General features: G+C 36.6%; 1 protein-coding gene across 2 annotated transcripts in view; it reads right to left on the reverse strand.

Annotated features, from left to right (window-relative positions):
- Window positions 1-21,551, reverse strand: part of TBC1D22A (TBC1 domain family member 22A) — a 183,970-nt gene that overhangs the window by 33,585 nt on the left and 128,834 nt on the right. For both annotated transcript variants that reach the window (XM_042469051.1, XM_042469050.1), the window contains exon 11: window positions 13,288-13,415. In XM_042469051.1, coding sequence (XP_042324985.1) covers window positions 13,288-13,415 — 128 coding nt within the window. The remainder of the gene's footprint in view (window positions 1-13,287; window positions 13,416-21,551) is intronic.

The following is a 21,551-nucleotide window of genomic DNA, read 5'->3' on the forward strand; positions in this document are numbered from 1 at the left end:
TTACTTTCTTGGTAAACTCCTTTACTTTATTTCCAGTGTTTGTTTTGGGGAGAGAACCACGCGATTGCTAGGAGTCATCCTCTCCACAGCAGCCATGGCCAATTTCCTTCGTTTCGCTTTCACTGGAGGACACAAATATTTGTTTTAAAGCCTCATTACCAGAGAGATGTTTATTTTCGCTTATCTGGTGAGATGAAATATCATCTCCAGAGACCCGTTTTAGATCGGTTATCTGAGAGGGCTGTTTTCCTTTTTTAGTTTATAAATTCATTGTTTCTGTTGCTGCTGAAATCAACTGTTTACCTGACTCCTTTCCTATCTCTTCAACATTTTCTATCTGTTTAGTTCTATCTATTTTATCTGTTTTAAATCAAATAAAACTTCAGCAAAGAGGTTGCCTTCACCCAGATGGCAGGCAGGCAGTTAAAAAACTGTCAGAGAAGATGGTTAGGAGTCGTTTTAAAAAAGGTATGTTGACTCCTGCCTCGTCAATGGCGCATAGGATAAACCCAAGATATTCCCGAGAATGGGAAGGGCAATCATAAAAGAACTTAACAAGATCCTAAAGTATAAAGTCAGAATTGTACAAACCATTATATTCCCCATCAAGTATGGATGCAAGAGCTAGAAGGTGAGGAAAGCAGACAGGGGAAAAAATAACTCAATTGAGATGTGGTGCTGGAGAAGAGTGCTGAAGATACCATGAACAGCCAAAAAGAGAAACAAATGGATCCTAGAACAGATCAAGCTTGAACTCTCCTTAGAAGCTAAGATGATGAAACTAGGACTGTTGTATTTTGGCCACATTATTAGAATGTATGACTCATTAGAAAAGACAATAATACTAGGGAAGATAGGAGGTAGTAGAAAGAGGTCATAGGCCTAAATCTGCAGGACCTAAGCAGAGCAATGGAGTATAGCAGGTCTTGGAGATGTCTCATCCATAGGGTCACCATGAATCAAGAACAACTTGAGGACAGTTCACAACAACAAACATGCCCCAAGTGTGGTGATCCTCAAAGAGAGAATTAATGTAGAAAATTCTGCGAGGACTTCTACGTATACTTCTGTGTCTTTTTAATCCACACTGATTAGATGCTAGAAAAGCATCTCTAGCAGACTCTTGAGTAAAGCTCTAAAAGATCATTCAAAATGCCACTTTAACCAGTATTTGAAACACTGTGCTCATTTCAGGGTCACTGTGAAATAGAAAGGGTGCATAATTAATAGTTCTTTCAATATTCTACCATGTACATACTGGTTAAATCAATAATGGCCATTCCTCATCCTTGCATTTTTACTTACATTCAAATAAATTTATTTGTTGGGAATTGTTGTTCGTTGCCCTTCTTAAAGCCCATTCAGAAAAAATAACCAATTTTCCCCCCTGTTTTCCTTTTAAGCTGGAAAAATAAAAGGCCCTGTCTTCCTTGAATGGGATCCAAAATCTTCTTCTTTGAGAAAGAGAGCAATGACCTGGCTTCAGGTTGTCAAAAGTATGATGATGACTCAAGAATTCATGTATCTACTATTCTTTTTGAAGCTGCACCAAAGACTGATAACTCAACATTACCTCTGGTGTTCAGAGAAGAAATGACAAGTGTGTGTCCATGTGTATAGTTGTCTGATTTTTTTTAAAAAAAAAATAATGAATTATTTGCAAATTTCTTAGAAATGTACATCCTGCAATATATAAGGCACTTTAAGCACCACAAAGACATATCTGCTATGGATCATTCCTCCAGGGGAAAAAAATAAGATATCGCCAATTATTAAACCTGTTGCAACAGTACTGGCATTCATCAGTGATTTTCTTGTGTGCTTTTATAATGGTCTTGCTACTTGACTGCAACCAGCTGTAAAGTTTCTTTATTCTGTTATCACATCCGCATGAGGGAATGAATGCCAAGGATTCAATAGTCCTGCTAAGGAAGCACAGTCACACAGTTGGAATAGCAATGAGTAGACTTGATTGAAGGTATCTTTTCACACTCTCTTGCTTTTGCAGAATGAATGCATGAATGGCAGAAAATAAAAATAAAAATAAGCACTTTTCAGGTGCAGATGCTGAGGTAGATATATAAGAATATAAATAATATATCAAGTAGAGCATGTCACATAGTTTAAAAAGGGTCTGGAGTCAATATAAATAATATGGCATCATAATAAAGATAAAATTGACAGGTCTTATTTTGCAATTGAAAACATATAGAGGATGAAACAGTTATTCTGTTAACAATGAAGTGTTCAGAATTTCAACCAGAGTGCATATGAGATATTTTATACTTCCTTTTTTAAGAGATTAGATGACCACAAGAACCTTCACCTTGAGAACAAGAGAAATGACATAGGTCACTTCAAATACTAACATTTGTCTTAATCCCTATCTCTTTCCTATAGTTACATCTATTTGTAAATGATATGGGTTGGTAAATGCCTCAGTGTATCAGGGGAAGTGCCTCCTACCTTGAAGGAGGCTGTAGTGCACCCTCTCCTGATGAGGACCTTCTTGGTCCCAGAGGTATATGAGAACTACTGTACTATCACTAGTATTTGCTTTCTGGGCAATGTGTGTCAATGTGTGGGTTGAGAAACTTCAGCTGAGAAGCTTCAGGCACTTGTGGAGGAAATGGATTATTTGGAACCCATTTCAATCTGGTTTCAGGCTGGGCTGCAGAGCCAAAACAGCCTTAGTTGCCTTGATTGATAACCTATTCCAGGCTACAGACAGGAAGAGTGTTACTCCATTGATTTTCCTGGTTCTGTCACCAACGTTTGATAACATTGATCATGGTATTCTACTGGACCAGCTCTGATATATGGGAATAGGGGTCACTGTATTACAGTGATTCTGTTTCTATCTACAGGGCCAGTTCAAGAGACTGGCATTAAGGGTCTCCTGTTCAGCTCCGTTGTCATTAAGCTGTGGAGTTCCTCAGAGTCCTATTTTGTCTTCTATGCTGCTCAATATCTAAATGAAGCTTCTGGGCTTCTGTTTTTGGGCTTGTGTGCCATCAAATATGCTGACTATACTCAACTCTATTTCACTTTGGTGTTCAGGTTGGCTGAGACAGATGCTAGAAAAGTGATTAGATGCTATAATGGGCTGCATGGGAGCCAATAAACTGAAGCTCAACCTCAATTAAGATAGAAACTCTGTGGACTGGTGGTTCTCAGATCTGGTAACTGAGTAAGTGATCTTTCCTGGATGGGATTGTACTCCCTATGAGGGAGCAGGTAAATATCTTGTATGTCCATTTCTGTCATTGGAGGTTCAAGTGGACTCCCTGGGGTGCTTGGATAGTTCACCAGCTACATCCTTTCCTAGACAGGAATAACATAGCTACATCAGTACATGCACTGATAACTTCCCAATTAGATTACTGGAACTGAGTCAAAGCTGCCCTTGACAACAACTTGGAAGCGGCAAGTTAGTACAAAAAGGAACAGATAGAATGCTGACCAGAACACCATGCAGCAACCACTAAAATGACAGCAGTGTCGATACCAATCAGGCCTCTAAGGGGGAGGTATAACATAACTGGAGTGGCACAGCAGATTACTAATGTATTAAAGAAATTTCATTGGCTAACATTATACTTCCAGTCTGAATTCAAAGTGCTGATAATTACATTCAAAACCTAAATGGCTTTAAACCTTGACACCTGAAGGTGCACTTCTTCCTATATATACTTTCCCAAGTTTTGATATCGGCTGAATGGGTCCTCATCTGTGCCCCATCAGTCAGCACAACACATTGTGGGAAAATGTGGGAGAGGGCCTTCTCTGCTGTGCCACTCCAATTATGAATGCCTTCCCCCTTAGAGGCCTGATTGGCATCAATACTGTTATCATATTAGTACCAAATAAAAACAGAGCTGTTTACTATAATTTGGGAGACGTGACTGATATTGTCCAAATTTGCACATGTGAGTGTTTTAAACTGTTCAAACTGCTTTAAGAGTTAAATGGTTATGCTTTTATTGTTTAAATTCATTTTAAACTGTTCAAACTGATCTTACTGTATGCCACCCTGAGATCCTTAGATACAAGGTGGGATACAAATGTTTTAATAAATGCATACATACATAAAATATAGACAGTACCTTAGAAAGCTAAATCCAAGACACAGTATAGCAGTTATGAGGAAACTAGAGTATTGAACAAAGTGTTCCAATCAGGAGTTAGCCCTATGAAGTAGAAGAATGAGTCCCTATGGGAACACATAACTCCAATGATCCCACAGATTTTCTTGAACCACCAGCCATGCTAGCTGAGGAAAAAGAAAAATGCAGTCCAATACATCTGACGTTCTAGACTGGGGAAAAGGGACTGGTTGTCTAGCTTTCTTAGAAGTCGTTATCATTATCCACTAAATTTTTAAAGTTTAACATTATTTGGTTCCTCCCTACCTTTCAGTCCTTCATCTTTCAACCCTTTATCATTACCCTGCTCAGTATTTCTACTCTTTGAGTTCCTTGTTTCTTACCCAACCAAAGATTTCCTGCTCATTAGCTTGACATAAATTCTCCCTTGCTATCCCATATTTTTAAAATTGTCTCCTTGAATGCCCAAGGACTGCTTCTTAAATTACTGTTAATTTTTTTTTTGCATATCTGCTTAAAAAATCTTGTTTTGTAAAGCTTTTGCAATTTTAGATTGTACATTATTAGTAATGTTTTTAAAATTGTTTTCTTATAAGCAGCACCATGTACAAATAAACAAACAAACTTATTTTGACTGCTACCTGTATTCAGGGTACTTTGTTGTATGCCTTCAAGTCGTTTCCAACTTATGGCAAACATAAGGCAACCCTATCATGGGGTTTTCAGGGACTGAGAGTGTATGACTAACACAAGGTCACTGGGTTTCCATGGCTGAGAGGGGAACTGAACCCTGGTCTCCAGAGTCATAGTCCAATGTTCAAATCACCACACTATCCTGGCTCTATAGGATGCTAGAGAAGGAATATTATTAATATTAGCTTGATTTCAGCTACACACACACACACAGACGTATTTCTATATATCAAACAATATCAACAATTGTCAAATATTATTTAAATAGTATGAAAGCACCTCTAACTTTTTTACTCACAGAAAATTAATAGTCACTCTGACATTTTTACATTTATGCTGACAGACGCCTGTCCTTGTACAATTTTTCCCCTTATATTTTCCCAAAGCATCCTACTTGCCTACTGGTTGAATCTTTCTCACCATTACTCTTTTGCAATCCACAGCACTGTGACAGCAATCTATAGTTGCTTTTTGCATTATGAAAAGTGTGTATGCACTCTCTCACACACACATTGGCTTCCCAAATCCAATCCTTAATGGAATTTATTGGGGCAGAGGAAAGAATGTTAAGGGAGAGTACTACTCCAGTGTGATTAAATTAACACAGATAAGTTTTGGCACCATTTGTTGCCATGGGAAAGACTGACAGCAGCATTCACAGATGAAATAAAATTAAAAGTGGCATCATCATGCCTTTTCAGCTCAACTTCTTGAAATAAAGGTCACATAACTCCAACCAAGGGCAGAGCCATCCCACTGAAATGGCATGATTCCAATTTTATTTAACAAAGCTCAAGTGTATCCTAAAATTGTAATGTTGTAATTATATACAAATTCCATCAGCTATGCTGAGGGACTGGCTACCTTTGGCTCTTACTCAACTGTCACCAAGCAGCAGCCATTCCATCACAGCAGAGGGAAGGAAGTGGAGTGAAGCAGGAACTCTACTGGCTTTGCTGAAAGACCAGCTTCATCTCCCTCCTCTTCCCCCTGGATCTTATATGAACATTCCCTCCTTCCTTTTGTGATGTAGCATTCATAGTCTATAAATTTATATTTTAAGTCTGAGGGCAGGAACTGTCCTGTTTTGTTTTCACTGTTCTGTAGCTGATCTGGGATCCTTTTGGGAGTAAACATCAAATAGAAATGCTTTAAATATGTGTGTGTCTCTGTTTACGTGCGCATACCTTTAAGTTGCTTTTTGACATGAATTTCATAGGATTTTCTTAGGCAAGAAATACATATAGTTCCAACATGAACTTATTTTTAAGTTTTATGTGAAATCAAGCTTCTGCTTTAAAAAAAATACTGATTTAACTATTTTATTCCAAAACACAGTTGTCAGTAGTGATTTCACTTTCTTATTTGTTCAGGGTAAACTGTGTAGTATTTTCTCCAGCACAGTATACTGTTAGGACATATAATCCTACACCATATGTGCAACCTCTAATATTAAATGTGCATATCATTACAATTTTATTTGGAGCTGGTTTTCAGAGGTCAGGATTAAATTTTCAAGGATAGGGATGAAGTGAATTACAAATATAAGGAGATACTGCAGACACATAGGCTATATTCAAAACAAATCCCCATTATATTTAATGAGACTTACATCTGAGTTGTATAGAATTGCACTGTTAGCTCTTTAATATTTTAGGGTTTTCCTGTGGAAAGGATAAGCACAATCCTGATCTCACAAACCCATTAGAAATTTCCTACCAATTTAGAATGAGATTTGAGTATCATGCTTTGGACCCAGTTCAGCAAAGTATGTAGAGACAGCCATAAAGAAGCAAACTTTTCTTCTACTGAATGAATTATTCTCCCCTTTCCTCCTATCACCACATGTTTCATTTAGGAAAAAATAGGAAAATGAATAAAACAAAAACAAAAGTCTTCATGGCAGCTGCCCATATTTTCTAGAAGTGGTTCTGTGTTGGGATCACAAAGAGATATATTCATTACTAAAATGGCAAAAGAAGGTAATTTTACATCCATGCTTGCACATTTTTAAGTTTAAAGATGTTGTCAAAAGCTTTATGCCACCATTCTGTTACTGAACAAAACAGATACTAGATTGGGGAAAGGGGTGGAGGAAAAAAAGTGAAAATGGTATAAAGTGAACAAAAATGATATAAAGTTAACTGAAGACTGGACAATGTAAATATGTCAGGAGACTTAGAAACTGCAAAAGATACTAACCAACTACCATATTTTCTAACTTTATATCAGTTTTATATTTACCAGTCACTTTCCTCTTTGTCATCACTTCACCAGACTAAATATAAAAGGAAATATTGATCCAGAAGTTTTGAAGAACAGGCTAGCACATGTGAGCTATGGTACCACAGAACTGCTCTGAAAGCATCTCTATGTAGTCATTAATTTCTTTTAAATTACTGTTTCTTTTCTTAAGATGTAAGTAAAAATTTAAAAGACTATTCACATTCCTCTGCCACCATGAAAATGCAATATGTTCTTGGTCAACTGGAATTATCCACATATATCTTTCATTTGTAGATTTTTATAGCACTACAACTTTGCTCAGCAGGTATCGTGCAAACCATAACAAAAAGATTTTAATATTTTCTGTACTACAAACAGAGCAGACAGCAAGCAAAGGAATTATCTCCAGGAGTGAGTAACAAGACAGCAATAAAACCACCACTAAAAGCATAGTGAGGGGGGAAACAGTGAAAAGGGACTGAAGAATAAGGAGTGAATTATTGGCACAATAATACTACACATAGTTTTGAAGAGTAAGATGACAGGATCCTAAAGGGAGAGGGGAGGACAATCATTATTTGCGGACAATTTCACAAACAATGCCACCTAAATAGCTGCTTTGCTACCCTTACTTTTTAGGTCCTAGACAGTTGCGTATACCATCATACCCTTAGAACAAGATCTATAAGCTGCTCATGCAATGAAAATGCAATCTTAAAGTTTCAGAAACTTTATTCTGAATTGCCATAGCATTATTCACCTTATGATTTCCCTGAAAAGCAAAGACTGGAAATATTCCTTGCTGGGACCAACAGTCCTCAAAAAATAAAATAAAATAAATAACTGCTTACAAGTGGAATTGTCCGACTACATTATAAAAAGCAAGAGCAAAATATCTCCAATATAGGAGTTGCAATATTCAGAGACACACACTTATTTGTCATAATAGCTTTTGAAAATTATTACTGTTGCTTTGAAGCTGCATGATACTTTAGGGTGCTTTATCATACTGCATGTGGTACTTTAGAAAGCACTGTATTTACAACATTTCGGAACAACTGTTCTCCTCAAAAAGAGGTCATGCTGATACAAAGAGCCCATCCACATAATTTTATCTTAACAGCCCATCAAATAAACGTTCCTATCAACTGGCTAAAAATTGATAAACAACAAAAACAGTCATCCATTGCAACTACAGTTGAATTTTTCTAAACCAACAATTTGCATATCTAGGAGTGACTACCACAGGTTCACCATTCAGTGCTAAACATTTTCATGCAGGATTGAAAGGAATTTACTTTGTAGCTCAACTAATTCTTCTCTAGTAGCTAGAAGGGCAGGGGGGGTCAAAAGTTAAGACATTATTCTGCATCATGAAAAGAAATATAACACAAAAGCGTGTAAGGTAACAGGGAGAGAGAGAATAGCAATAAGATACAAACAATCAGTATGAGCCTCAGATTATGAACTTCGGTTAGGATCTTCTATGGTGAAGTGAAGAAAAAGGGATAGCAACAGCCACAAGTATTTTAACTCCTTTAAACTGAAGCAGTCATTAATCATCCAGGGAGAAAATATCAAACAGGCAAGATAGAATAAAGTTTTGAACAATACAATCAAAACAGCATAAATACTTGAAGAAGGATAAGGATCAACTATAAACCTCAAAGTTGTTATTCCACTGATGAAATGCAAGCCCAAAATAAATAATTCTGTTCCTGCTGTGGTAAGAGGTTGTATGCCAAGGAAAAGTGTATGTTGCTATAAAACATAAAAAGGATATAGAATAAAAGAATGGGATTCTTCAGTGGTTAGAATTATTGTTTTTCAAGAAAAAAAATAAAATAAAGAAAGTAAACAGAGATTCCTTCTGCAATAGGTTTTGAGTTTAGGTGCCTTTTCTTCCAGGCTAAAAAAATACATTACAGTGTCCTTACTTCCAAGTGCAGCCATTAGTTATTTTTTTAATTAATTTTGCTTTAAATGTATGTGCAGTAATGACCAATAGGAGACTTCCTAGTGTCCTTTGGCATGTTCTCTCCTTGCTTCTCAATCAAAGCTAATAACATTCTTTCCTGCTTGAATGCTAAGCCCCGTCCTTGAATGAATAAAATCACACGGTATCCCAGCCCAAAGGTCACTGGACTGTGCCTCTTCACCAGAGGGTATGTATCTGAAAGGTGGAGCAAGTTTGAAAGTGTTCATGCATAGAAATATCGTTGTAGGAAGACAAATCACAGGAAATCCTATTGTTTCTGTTGAATAAGTGGTATGATTTCAAGGAATGTACAAAAGAACTAGTTGTAGTGAAGGAGAAGGCTCTTCAGATTCACTGAGAGAGGAAGAGAGAGAAAAGGAAACAAAGGAGGACAGCTAAAGTAGAACCAGTATGAAAGATGGATAAAAGTGCTGGCAGGATTAAAAATTTCAGATGGATAGAAGTGTGAAAGTAATCCCAATACATAGCTAGTAAAGACTTGTGAAGCGGCAAAAGGAAAAAGTAGCTGACTTGCCTAGTGGTCAACAACCTAGAGAAAAATTGAGCAGATGCTTCATGCACTGTATACTCCCCACTCTCTTGTTCTAAATTCATGTAGACAAGCACTCTGTGTTGGCAACACAAGTGAAAATACTCTTGGGGGGGGGGGGGAATTTCCACTAGTATTCAACAAGGCAACTCACTTGCAAAATACACTATTTTGTGAGCAGTATGACTTTCTTGCCACTCACAAAGGAAGCATCTATGCTGTGTGAAGCTCTGGCCCACCCACTGCATTTGCACACTGCCACCTGAAAAAGAAGCAGCTCCTTCAGTTTTTGACACAGGCTAGATGTAGCTCTGGCTGCTTCCTTCCTCAACACCTTGCTCTGCAAGGACTTCAAAACTGGAGCAAGAAGGAAATCTTGAGAAATCACCTGTCAAAAAGGCAAAGGTGACTTCCAAGCTAACACTCCAATACTGCATTGGTTCTAAAGGCTCTAGAGCTAGGCTTTGAGAATTGAAGCAGCCACTGGAATAACTGCTCTGTGGCAAAAGGTGTGCTAAATACTGTACTGGCAAAATAGGATCTTTGTGTCTGGAGCAAAATCAACAGAGGGACAGCAACAGCTATAATAATTGTCAGAATCAAAACTGAGGATCTGGAGTGCATGCATGGTTGGAAAATTTAAATGTAAAGAACAAAACTTGTGGGAGAGCTCTATTGCCCTCCTCCCAGCTATTAATGTGGTTATTCAGCAGCACAGCCATGCATATTTGTGTACTCGTATATAATTATACATAGATTTATATGCTACATTTTCCATGTCATTAACTGCTGAACATTTTAACTGTCTGTTTCAGAGTGAGATTTTTATTCCAATGCTCACCTTTAAACTACTTAATACCTTTAAATCAGACTTAATAAAACAATCTACAGCTGTCTTAATTGGGAAATTGCATGTATCCTCATCTGAAGCCAACCCACAGTTACTATGCCACAAACAAATTGTGTTAAATAAAACCTGCATAGAATTAAAGAATCAACTAGCAAAGAATGGCCAAGCCTATTTGATTAACTGGGCACAACAGATGAATACTTAATAAATCAAATATCAAGTTGTAGCAAGCCAGACTAGCAATTTAGAAATGTCCCAAATGCTATCTGCCCCCTTTTCCAAGCAACCCAATTAATGCGACCAGAAGAGGAAGTATAATATTACTACAGAAGAGTCACATAATACATAATTTCATTTTCCTATATATCTACCTGGACCCCAAGATCATCTTCTTCAGATGTTCTTGGCAGATTAAGGTTTTAGCTAAAAAGGAGAATAGTTTAGTGGTGATCTTCTGGCTGTGGAATACCCTCATCAGAGATGCTCACCCAACACCTCTTGTTATAACTATTTTAGTGCCAGAAAAAAAATCTTCTTATTTTCTAAGTTTTTTCACTTTGAAAAAAAAAAACACAACCCCAAAAAACCTTTATGTCTGTGTTGCCACCTCTGGAACCTCTTGTTCATGAGTGGTACAGGTATGCTCAAAATAAGCAAAGTTGAGACTGCTTACTCCCATGTTAGTCAGTTCAATGCAAATGCACTTTAGTAATTTTTGAGGTCCTCCCCATCACAATGCATACAAGGTAGCAACATGAGGTGGAGAGTTATGATAGGATCATAGAATCATAGAAGGAGAGCAGTGGAGGACAAGGGGTCTTGGAGATGCCTTGTCCACAGGGTCCCCATGAGTCATGATTGACTCAACAGCAATTAACAATAACAACAATAAATTCACATACCTCAAACTTTACAAAGCAATCTTTCCCCACTTCCAAATGAAAAAAAGAAGAAGAAATGCTTAATACCCTGAGAGTATCATCTAGATTTTTATGGTAAAGTCAGCAAAGGAATATATGATATCATGTATAGAATATATTTAACCTTCACTTGAACTGGAACTGAAAACAAGTTGATGCCTAAATGTTTAAGACTCATGTTTTATATTTTGAAAAATAACATAACTGGATGGCTTAGCACAGTCTAGAATAACATTTATTTTTGGATACTAAAGTTTTGAAAAAGATTTATGTAACTGCTAAATTTGGACTGATTCTGCCTTTCTCATTTGAATAAAACCACTGCCGGGACTCCCAAGGCTTCACATCTTTCATTCTATAAAGGGAGGGGGTTTGTTCCCTTCATGTTCATGTAAAAAGGGCATCACTATAACTTATCCCTCAGATAATTCCTTGTGCAGCTTTCCCCAGACCTCATGACATTGAGAGGGTAAGGGAAAATCAAACAAGGACTGTTGAAGACTGTTGCCACTGATAATACCCACTCAGTTTTCATTACACACACCCTTGTGACATGAAAGGTCCTGAAATATGCCTCCATCATTGTGCGCCATGGGCAGCAGCGAGCAGTGGGTGGGGGCTGAGTAAAAATCACTTACAGCTGTAGCCATTAATGATTCTTACTTAGCTCCCTCAATTCCCTGAGGCTTGGCCGTATTCATGGCTAGAGGGAGGGTGAGGAGAAAGCAAAGAGATGATCATTGACAGCTATAGCTAGTGATTATTTTTGCTTGGCTTCCCCCCACAGCATGCCCTACAACACACCCACATACTGGACACTGGAATGGCAAGGGGAAGCCCACAGAAAATCATCAGCATCTATGTTCCAGTAGTTGGCACACAATGTTGGAAGCATATTTCAGGACCTCTCTGGAGAACTCTAGTTGCTCTGAAGGATAATGGAACATAGCCAGCAATGATTCTCAGATGTCCACCACCCTCTCCACAGCCACTACATGGCTGGAGACAGAGGAATGAGTCTGATCTGAATTGTAGGAGCAGTCCTTGAATCCACTCAAAGGCTCAGGAGCAAAAAATGAAAAAGAAGCTTCAGAAAGATTCTCTTTGTTGAGGTTTTCCAACACCCAAGAAGGCCCTTTTTCATTTTTTCCCCCTTGAGTCTTCAAATATTCTTTCCATCCTTAACTGTAAACATGTATGCTGGCTACAGATGTCTGCCTCCTAGTGACTGCAGGATTCAAACAGACAGATTAAAATTAATGATTGTACTTTTAAAAAATCAGATAAGCATTTAGGATGGGTTTCTAGGTTTCATAGTCTTGGATCTGTGACTTTAAAAGACAAATAGGTATCCTGTTTGCTTAGAGGCAGTTTTTATGTTGCTCTGAACCCTTCTCTTGTAATCTCCAGTTTGCTGTTTTTGTAGCTGCAACATAGGGAGCTGACATTTCCAAGGCCTTGCCCACAATAGTCAGTGGAGAATTATGAATGCTCTGAAATTTTGAAAGATAAACAGTCTACCAAATACAGATATTCATAGGCAAACATGCTTGTCTGTATTGGCTTTAAATATTACAACTCCTACGCATCAAAAATGCCAAGTACAGTGGTACCCCGGGATACGAATGCGCCGGGTTACGAATTTTTCGGGATACGAAAAAATCCCATAGGGATTTATTGCTTCGGCTTACGAAGGTTTCTTCGGGTTACGAAAAAACCGCGGCGCTATTTTCCGCCACCGGAGGGCAGCAGAGAGCTATTTTTCCATTAGCGCCTATGGGAATTCGGCTTACGAAGGTATTTCGGGTTACGAAATTAACCGCGGAACGAATTAATTTCGTAACCCGGGGTACCACTGTACCTGACAACTCAATATAGATCAGCTAGTCTAGTTTCTTAAAGTTGTGAGGAATGATGTTTCAAACAGGTCAGTATGGTATAATGCATACTCAATGGTTGTTCACCTGGTATGTGTCCCAAAGCCTTATGGTGCACTGCAGGGGAACTTCTCTCATCAGCAAGTTATTCATCCAGCGGAAAGCAAACTGAAGATACTTCACTTCATGATGCTCTAAGTGTCTGTGTACTTGCTCTGAAAGAGAAAAGACAGACACAGTTTGCCCAGTGAGATTTATACAGGTATAATGAATCACAAAGAGTAACTTCTCTATGTGGGCAGATGAGTGTCCACATGCATGCACACACTAAGGATTATATAATTTTCATTTAACTAGCAAACAAAATGGGACAAAATAATGACCCAAATCCAGGCTACAAATTAATTTACATTAATTTGCAGAGATAATTGCTGAGATACTGTAAAAGAATTGTCGGGAGATATTGAAATAGTAGTGTACCAACTTGGAGTACTGTCATATATATTAATACCACATTAATTTTCCAATTTAGCCAGCTCAATTTTTAACATTTCATTAAGAACACACAATTTGGTATTGCTTTCTGATGGGATGGTGGTGGTAGTAGTGATGGTGTTGGTGATAAAGAGGAAGAATACTTTGTTTGGTACGTAATGGCATTTGATGTCAACAAGTCCAACCTGGGGATTGTCTGTTTAAAATTTCATGCTCATCATACTATGGTTAGAATGATCTAGAAATATTATTTGCTACAAGAAATTATGATAGGGATTCAGAACTCCATTCCCTTGGAAATACTGATAACAATTATTTTAAAATATTTGGAAATCATTGTGGTAAAGCTAGTATTTGATACACCTTTCTTCCACTAGGATCAATAGTGTATACAATAAGAGTTCCTAAAACAGTACCTTATGTACTTGGTGGTAATGCATTCTCAGGGCAGAAGTCTACTACATTAAGAAACTTGTATACCTAGCCTTTTTTGTCCATTCTTGAAGCTCCCAAAAATCCTTTCCAGAATTTAGAAGGCCTCCTGAATAGTGTAGGATATATTATAGAAGGAATTAAGAGGGAGATAGATCCAAATCACCATTTGTTCCCCTGGTGTGTAAGGTCCATTTTGTGTAAGACACTTCTGCTCAATTAGGGGCACGTTCCTTTTTTCCTGGATTCCTACCAACAAAGCCCACACTGTTCAAAAGAGTTCCTGATCCTCTGGAGAGACTTTACGGAGAACAGGGGAGTGTAGTAAAGGACAAAAGCAACTACAGTACCATATGAGCTTTCTTCAGTTTGCACATCCAATAAATTCACAAATACTGCATTGTTATTGTTATTAATAATAATACTATACTAAACAAATAATATTTTAGAGTCCATAAAATATTTTAAAATCTTGGCTCCCACCTGAGGTTTTATCTATTTAATTTCAATTGTACACCACCCTTCTTCCAAATCTAGGACCCATGCCATCTTACAACAGGATTAACTAAAGCATTTGAAACATTTGAATTAACTAAAGCATTTGAAATAAAAGAGAAGATCTAAAAACAAACACAACGGCTCCCCAGCTATTTCCATCTGGCTCTTCTACTAGCATACAAGAGTTTTCGTTCTTTCTCTCTTCCTTCCTAAAATTCAGGCAGGCTTTCAGCAATTGTCTCTCTGCTTAAGAAAGAAATCATAGTTGGTGGGTTCGTACTTTTTACTTGATGTGTCCCTAAATTGTTTTTAAATTCATTTGTGTTTTCATTTTACAATTTCTGTAGTTGTTCCCCCTTCTGGTCAAAGCACTACTACCTGAAGAAATACATTCTAGTCCCTTGCTATCACTTGAAAGCAGACTGCATGCCATATGGCAATCAGCAGATATTGTCTCATCCAATCAAGCCAAGGAATAAAAATTGATGAAAAATTTGAAAATAAGGGGAAATTGAAAAGGGGTAGTGTCATGACAGAAGTACAGAATTAATTACAGGTGCTGTCAAATCCAGTTTGTTCTGAAATAAACTTGTCAATGAACCAAGACATGGTATGAAACCAGTAATCATGCCTAGAAAACTACTAGTGCTAGGAAATAGTTCTTTGGCCTACTTTGGAAGACAAGTTTCATAAGAGAATTTTCATGGCCTTTCACTATGAAAGCAGTTCTCTGCCAAAGCCATTATACATATGAAAAACACTAAATGACAGGATGGGATGTCTGGGAAGTTTTACTCTCTGCAGTCGCATGGCTGAAAATTGGAGAAGAAAAAGAAACACAATATGTCTTCCTGAAAGCACTAGGTCACATACCTTTAGGAAACTGCAAAGCCACTCACTCTCAAATTGATGACATGGAATTCTTAGATCAGCAGATGCCTAAACATTTTAATCACAGTACAATAAATACTGTGTGTCCCAACATGATGGCACCTGGTGCAGACAGTTTCATTGACAAGAGCCATAATATGGCCTAATTTTAGTGTCTGAGTGACAAATTTTAGTTTGAACATCTTCTCTTTTCATTTCTTAGCACATATTTTTTGCACACTGATAATGCACCTTTTCCTTTGGCTGCTTAAGATTCCATCAGTTTCAGAGGAATCAACACCTAATATTTAAATATGATTTCTAGTGCTTTAAATTTGTGTTTTAATAGGAGTACTTGATATAATTTTATCTGGTTTATTATTAATGCATTTTGTTTCAGTCTACATTGTAAACTGCCTTGGGTCCATGCCAGAAAAAAACACAGGATATACATTGAATAAATAATAAATAAATCAATGATGTCTACAAAGTAATTATGGAATCCTTCTATTTTCCCTCTATTATATCTTCAATAGATATATTTAATATACCAATATAATAGCAGATATTAAAAACAAGCGGAAGATGTAAGTCATTGGATAATTTTCAAATAATGTTTCTGTAGTTTTAAACCATTTGTTTTCATTCTGATTGTAAAATGTGGCCGCAATTACAGTTTTAATAAGAAACAGGGGTTTTAGCAGCTGATTTAATAAATTTCAATATTTTCCGTGTCACTGTCATAGAAAACAATACAATAACCAAACAATGAGCAATTTAGCCACTATATCTAAAATATTTGGTTTCGTACCATATTTTGTGAAAATCGTGCACTGTTGCCCAAGACAAATTTCAGCTGACCATGATTTTGACCTCTTCTTTTTTTCAGGGAAAGGTTCAAAAATAAAATCCTCAGATAGATTTTAGGCTTGCTTATATGACAGAAAATACGATACATTGCATTTCCCATGGGCTTGTCGGTACTGTATTTCACTCCAACAGGTTGAAAATATACAACTAAGTGCAAAGCTTTATCTGCAATTTATTTTGTAATATATGCAGAAAGACAAAAAGGAAAAAGCACAGACTGAAGAGATTCATTTCTCTTTTTTCATATAAGTAACTGTGAGCAGATGTTATTTCACTGATAAAGGTAATTTGGCTGGCAATAATTCTAAATTTAAACTTTCCGTTTCACTGGTAGTAAGCATGGAGATGTAATGAATGACTCGGCAGATGTAATTATTGCCATCTTTCAGACTTAAAGTATTTTTTCATACAATACTTATACGGCAGTTTGCAATAATAAAATTATGCTAAATCTTCAAAAAATAATAATGCTAGTATCAATATGAAATAATGAGTGAATTTATTTCAACAGACCTCTCAGCACTTTTAAAACTTACATAAACCTATTTGAAAATGTTGCTGAAACAAGTCCTCTATTTTTTTTAAAAAAAATCAAGTTATACATGGATACATTATGCCATGGATTTACGTGCATTGAGGCTCATTAAATAACATGCTTATGCAAAATACACTATGTGTTTGTACCAACAATTAGCATAATCTTTCCATATTTCTTTCTTAAGTAGAGTCCCAGGAGAGAAATATGGTTTAATAAAAATGATATTCTGCCTTGGGATGCTGAGAAAGTTTCATTCACTATATCAAATGCTTCAATAAATTCTCATCCACAAGAAGTTCTTGACTCCAGACTGCTTCCTTGACTATAGCAGTTAGGCGTGGTAAAATATTTCCTTTAATGGAAACCTATCTTTAACTGTACTGCTGGGGTACACCTGTGACAGGTGGGGAAAAGTAGCCCTTAATGGTAAGCCATTTGCTGTAAAGCAAGCTAACTGGCTTTCTTGATTTCTATTTATTCTGATGGATAGCAAGATTTTTCTTAACATTTGGCAGGATGATATGGAAAAACAAACTACACTAGAAGGAGAACATTCATAACACAACTGGTCACTGGGGCCCAAAACAGATAGGGTTTTTAAGCCGGCTTCCGCGCAGCTTGGGGGCATGGCATTTAGATGACACATGCCCCCAACCCATGCAGAAGCTGCATTGGGGTTGCCTCCAGGTTGCCTAAGGTGGCCCAAACCCAGAAGGAGCAGATCTTTTCTGTAAAGTAAAGTTCTGTAAATAGAACTTGGAGACTCTGAGTATTTCTTTAGCACCTTGTGCAGTAGTAGGTGCTGGCAGCACTGCAGAGCCCAGCAAAGACAGACCATGGGAGTGAATTTCACAGCTCTGACAAGTTACCTGCTAAAATGCTAATAGCCTTTGTGAAGCATGATGGAGGATGTTATGCCCTTCTTACAGGCACCATAGAAATAGAGGCTACTAGACTCCTTGCAAACTAGTACATTTTGCAGGCTTATTTATGAAGCTGATAATTTGCCTTTAATTATTCAGGTCCATAACCATGAAATAATCTCAAATACATAAGACTCCCTGGAACTAATTTAATCTATGGTACTACCAAATAATCATCATATAATATTTTAAATTTATTTTCACTTTCCCTACATTTGTTATTTTCAGTTGATACACACAGTTTTTCCCAATATGTTAAATAATCAAGAACCACAATATTCAATAAATCATGTCAACAAACTTCATAACTCTTATAAGAAGTGTTTGAAATGGGAAATGATATTGATCTGATATTCACATATAAGTTGAAACATTTTTAACACTAAACTGTGTAATGTCTCCAGAAATATTCTTGCTAGGTCTCTGATAAAGAACTAAGATCCCAAATACGGACTATTTCTTCAATATATGATAACAACTGCAAGAATACTATATGTTCAGACTTGGAAACAGATGGAAGCACCAGTGACTGAAGAGTAGGTTGCTAAGGTTGGTTGGAGAATTTGCCCAAGTTGTCAGATAGACATAGGTTTAAAATATAAACCAACTGAAGACTTTATGGAAGTCTGGAAACCATTTATATAATTTTTTGAGAAATAAAAATTCTAATGATGTAATACATTTGGTTATGGTCATTAGAAATTCTAGCAAGTGGAACGTAATGGTAGAATAACATGTTTTGTTTTATTAGCTGGTTTTATTTTCCTCCTCATTAGTGTTTATGGGTGTGTGTGTCAAATTCATCGGTGTTTGTAACTTTTTAGTTTTAGAAATGTGTTGCAGTGTATAGTTAGTTTAGTTTAACAGAGAGTTATTTACGTTAGTTATAGCATTGTGTGTGTGCTTTTGTGTGTATCTATATATGCTCTATGGATGTAACAGAAAGCCAGTGTGATGGGTGGATCACTGGACTATGAGTCTGGAGATTGGTTCAATTCTCCACTTGACCACAGTGACCTTAGGCAAATCACACACTCTTAGCCCCAGAAAATCCTGTGACATGTTTACCTCAGAGTTGCCATAAGCAAAAATTGACTTGAAAGTACACAACAACAAATGTGTGTATAGCTTCTTCTTTTATCTCATTTCTTCTGTTTTTCTCACCTCTTTTTTTGTATGTTATTATTTTGTTGTGAAAGTTTTCACATGTTAAAACCAATAAATATCATTTTTTTAAAAGTCTTTGAAATGGGCTTTACTGTTTTATATTGGGAATGGAATTTGGACCTTATGTTGTAGCACTGAGTCTCTGGATCAGTGACTTTAAAATACATTAGAAAAGTAATTAAAATTGGTTTTTCCCTTTTTGTAATGCTTGGGATAAGATTTAAAACAGCTTTACTGAATTACAGTAATCTCATTTCTTATAAATATTGTAAAATAACAAATCCTTCAAAATTGAACACTTAATCCACAGAGTTGGAAAACAATTCCCTTAGAAGATGACTAGAACAAGTTATTGTGAAGATCCTGCATTTATTATATCACTCATGTCGTCTTTCATATTGTATGAATGGAAGAAACAGCAATGCCCAGAGTAAAGGATGACTGAAACAAAATTATGGACAAAATTCTGTTTTCAGTTATACCACTTGTAATCAAGAATCCAGAAACGTCAGACCAGGCAACTGTGTTTATAGATGACCCTTTCTGAAATTAAAAAGTTACCATCTTTTATGATGGATTGAAAGGACAAAGCTGCAACAGCAAGAGGGTGGGAAACTAAATGCAAATTAAAATACCATCCAAATGAAATGACTCTAACAACCTGTTTACAGTGGCCTAGACAAAATATTAATTAAAAAATATAGGATTGGATCTGAAAGTGCCATTCCATTTGTAGATGGGATTTAAATTAAGTGAAGGTTTCCACAAATAGAAGGGAAGGGTCATATTCACTTATTACAACTCTGCTAATATCTACAAAAATGGTATGAGTGGGTAGGAGGGCCAGCAATGAAAATGAAAATATTCAAAAAATAGTATACATCCTAAATAGAAAACCTTAATTTTGCCATTTTAAATAAGGGACACCATATTACTATGCCATTGTATTTAATGAGACTTGAGCATCCATGGATTTTGGTATTCATGGAAGGCCCTGGAACTAAACCTGAGCAGATAAAAAAGGCCCACCTGTATGTCATTGCAACTTTTTATCCTCTACATCACCTTCTTTCCTTTCAACAGTGTGTGTCTGTTATTTTGCAAACTCCTACTCTTGACTAGTTCTTATATAAAGCCCTTCTCTTTCCCCTGACTATCTGATTATATACTAGTATGTCCTTCTAGAAATATATACTAAATTTGACTTGTATGTATAACTAAAATTAAAAACATTTTGAGAAAATACATAATATATGACTCCTACATTCCCACATGCATACAAAACAAGTTCAGATCTGAACAGTGGATCTTTTTTCCTCCAAGAGCAGCAATTAATTCCATTAGAGTCCAATTCTTGGCTTGAGACAAGAGTGCAGTGGTTAGAAAGAGCCAGAAACCTACAAGGGCCTTGCTTTGGGTTATGGAAAGCATGGCTAAGAAGTCTGTGTTTTAGTTTTGTAATTCAACAAAAGAAAAAAAAATCCCATCTCCTGACACTGCCAACATCTTGTCTTGAAAAGCTGTACTTGCAAAAATGCAGAGAACTAAAAAAAAGTGTACAGTTCAATCATCTTCGGAAACATATTTCAATCAATTAAAAATGCATACAGTATAAGATTCTGTACAGTAATCTGCATGCTTTAAAAATCTATATGAATATGTGGATTAATTTTTCATGCATGAAAAAAGTAGTGAGATTTAATGCAGGACAAATATGGAAGTGAAAACACCAATGGAAAAATTAGAACTTCAAGAAGAGCAAGATTGACAGAATAAGATCTGTAATCCAGAGATTATGGTGAATTACAAAAATAGTTGTCTTATATTTCTAATCATTCTAAATCAGTACTATCTGCACTTATTGGCACTTCTCTAGGGAACATCTGCTTTTGAAACATGTGGTTCTGCAATGCACTATGGTCCTTCCTATGCAATGTATATACACACAAAGAATAAGGAAGGACTGAAGGCTCCATTCATATGAGAACGAATCACAACCAGAAACTCCAGAGTGCAATTGCTTACTAGCACATTATTTACATGCAATGAAGCTCTTCTGACCTTACAAATAACTGGACATACTGAATAGCTTCCTGTGAAGACTGTGTTAACCTTTAAGCATATCCAAGGTCAACATTAACTATTCAGAATGTTTAAACACAGTCAAGCAAATAGAAATTTTGCTGCGGTTAAGTGCTGGTGCAACTAGGCTTACACAGAGAATAATGGAACAACAGAATCTATCTATTCAAGAAGCTTATTCAGTATTAAGCAATTTATGCAATAACATTTCTTTGACACACATACAGCCATAACTGACAGGCAGTGTCACAAATATATGCTTAGTTCTGCTCGGCATCACTTTGCTCGTTAACTTAACGAACTATCAAGAGAATATGTTTAGAATGGGCAGGCACTATCTCTTGAATTTCATTTAATTAAACTCTGCTCGAGGAAAATGACAGTCAGCATTTCACGATGGGAATTGTTTTAAGGATGAAGGTAGAAAATGTTTCAAAGTGGCCTCGCTAAAACATGAAAGCATAATCTAAAATTAC

The sequence above is a fragment of the Sceloporus undulatus genome, chromosome 5, assembly GCF_019175285.1.
Source record: "Sceloporus undulatus isolate JIND9_A2432 ecotype Alabama chromosome 5, SceUnd_v1.1, whole genome shotgun sequence".
NCBI classification, from domain to species: Eukaryota; Metazoa; Chordata; class Lepidosauria; order Squamata; family Phrynosomatidae; genus Sceloporus; species Sceloporus undulatus.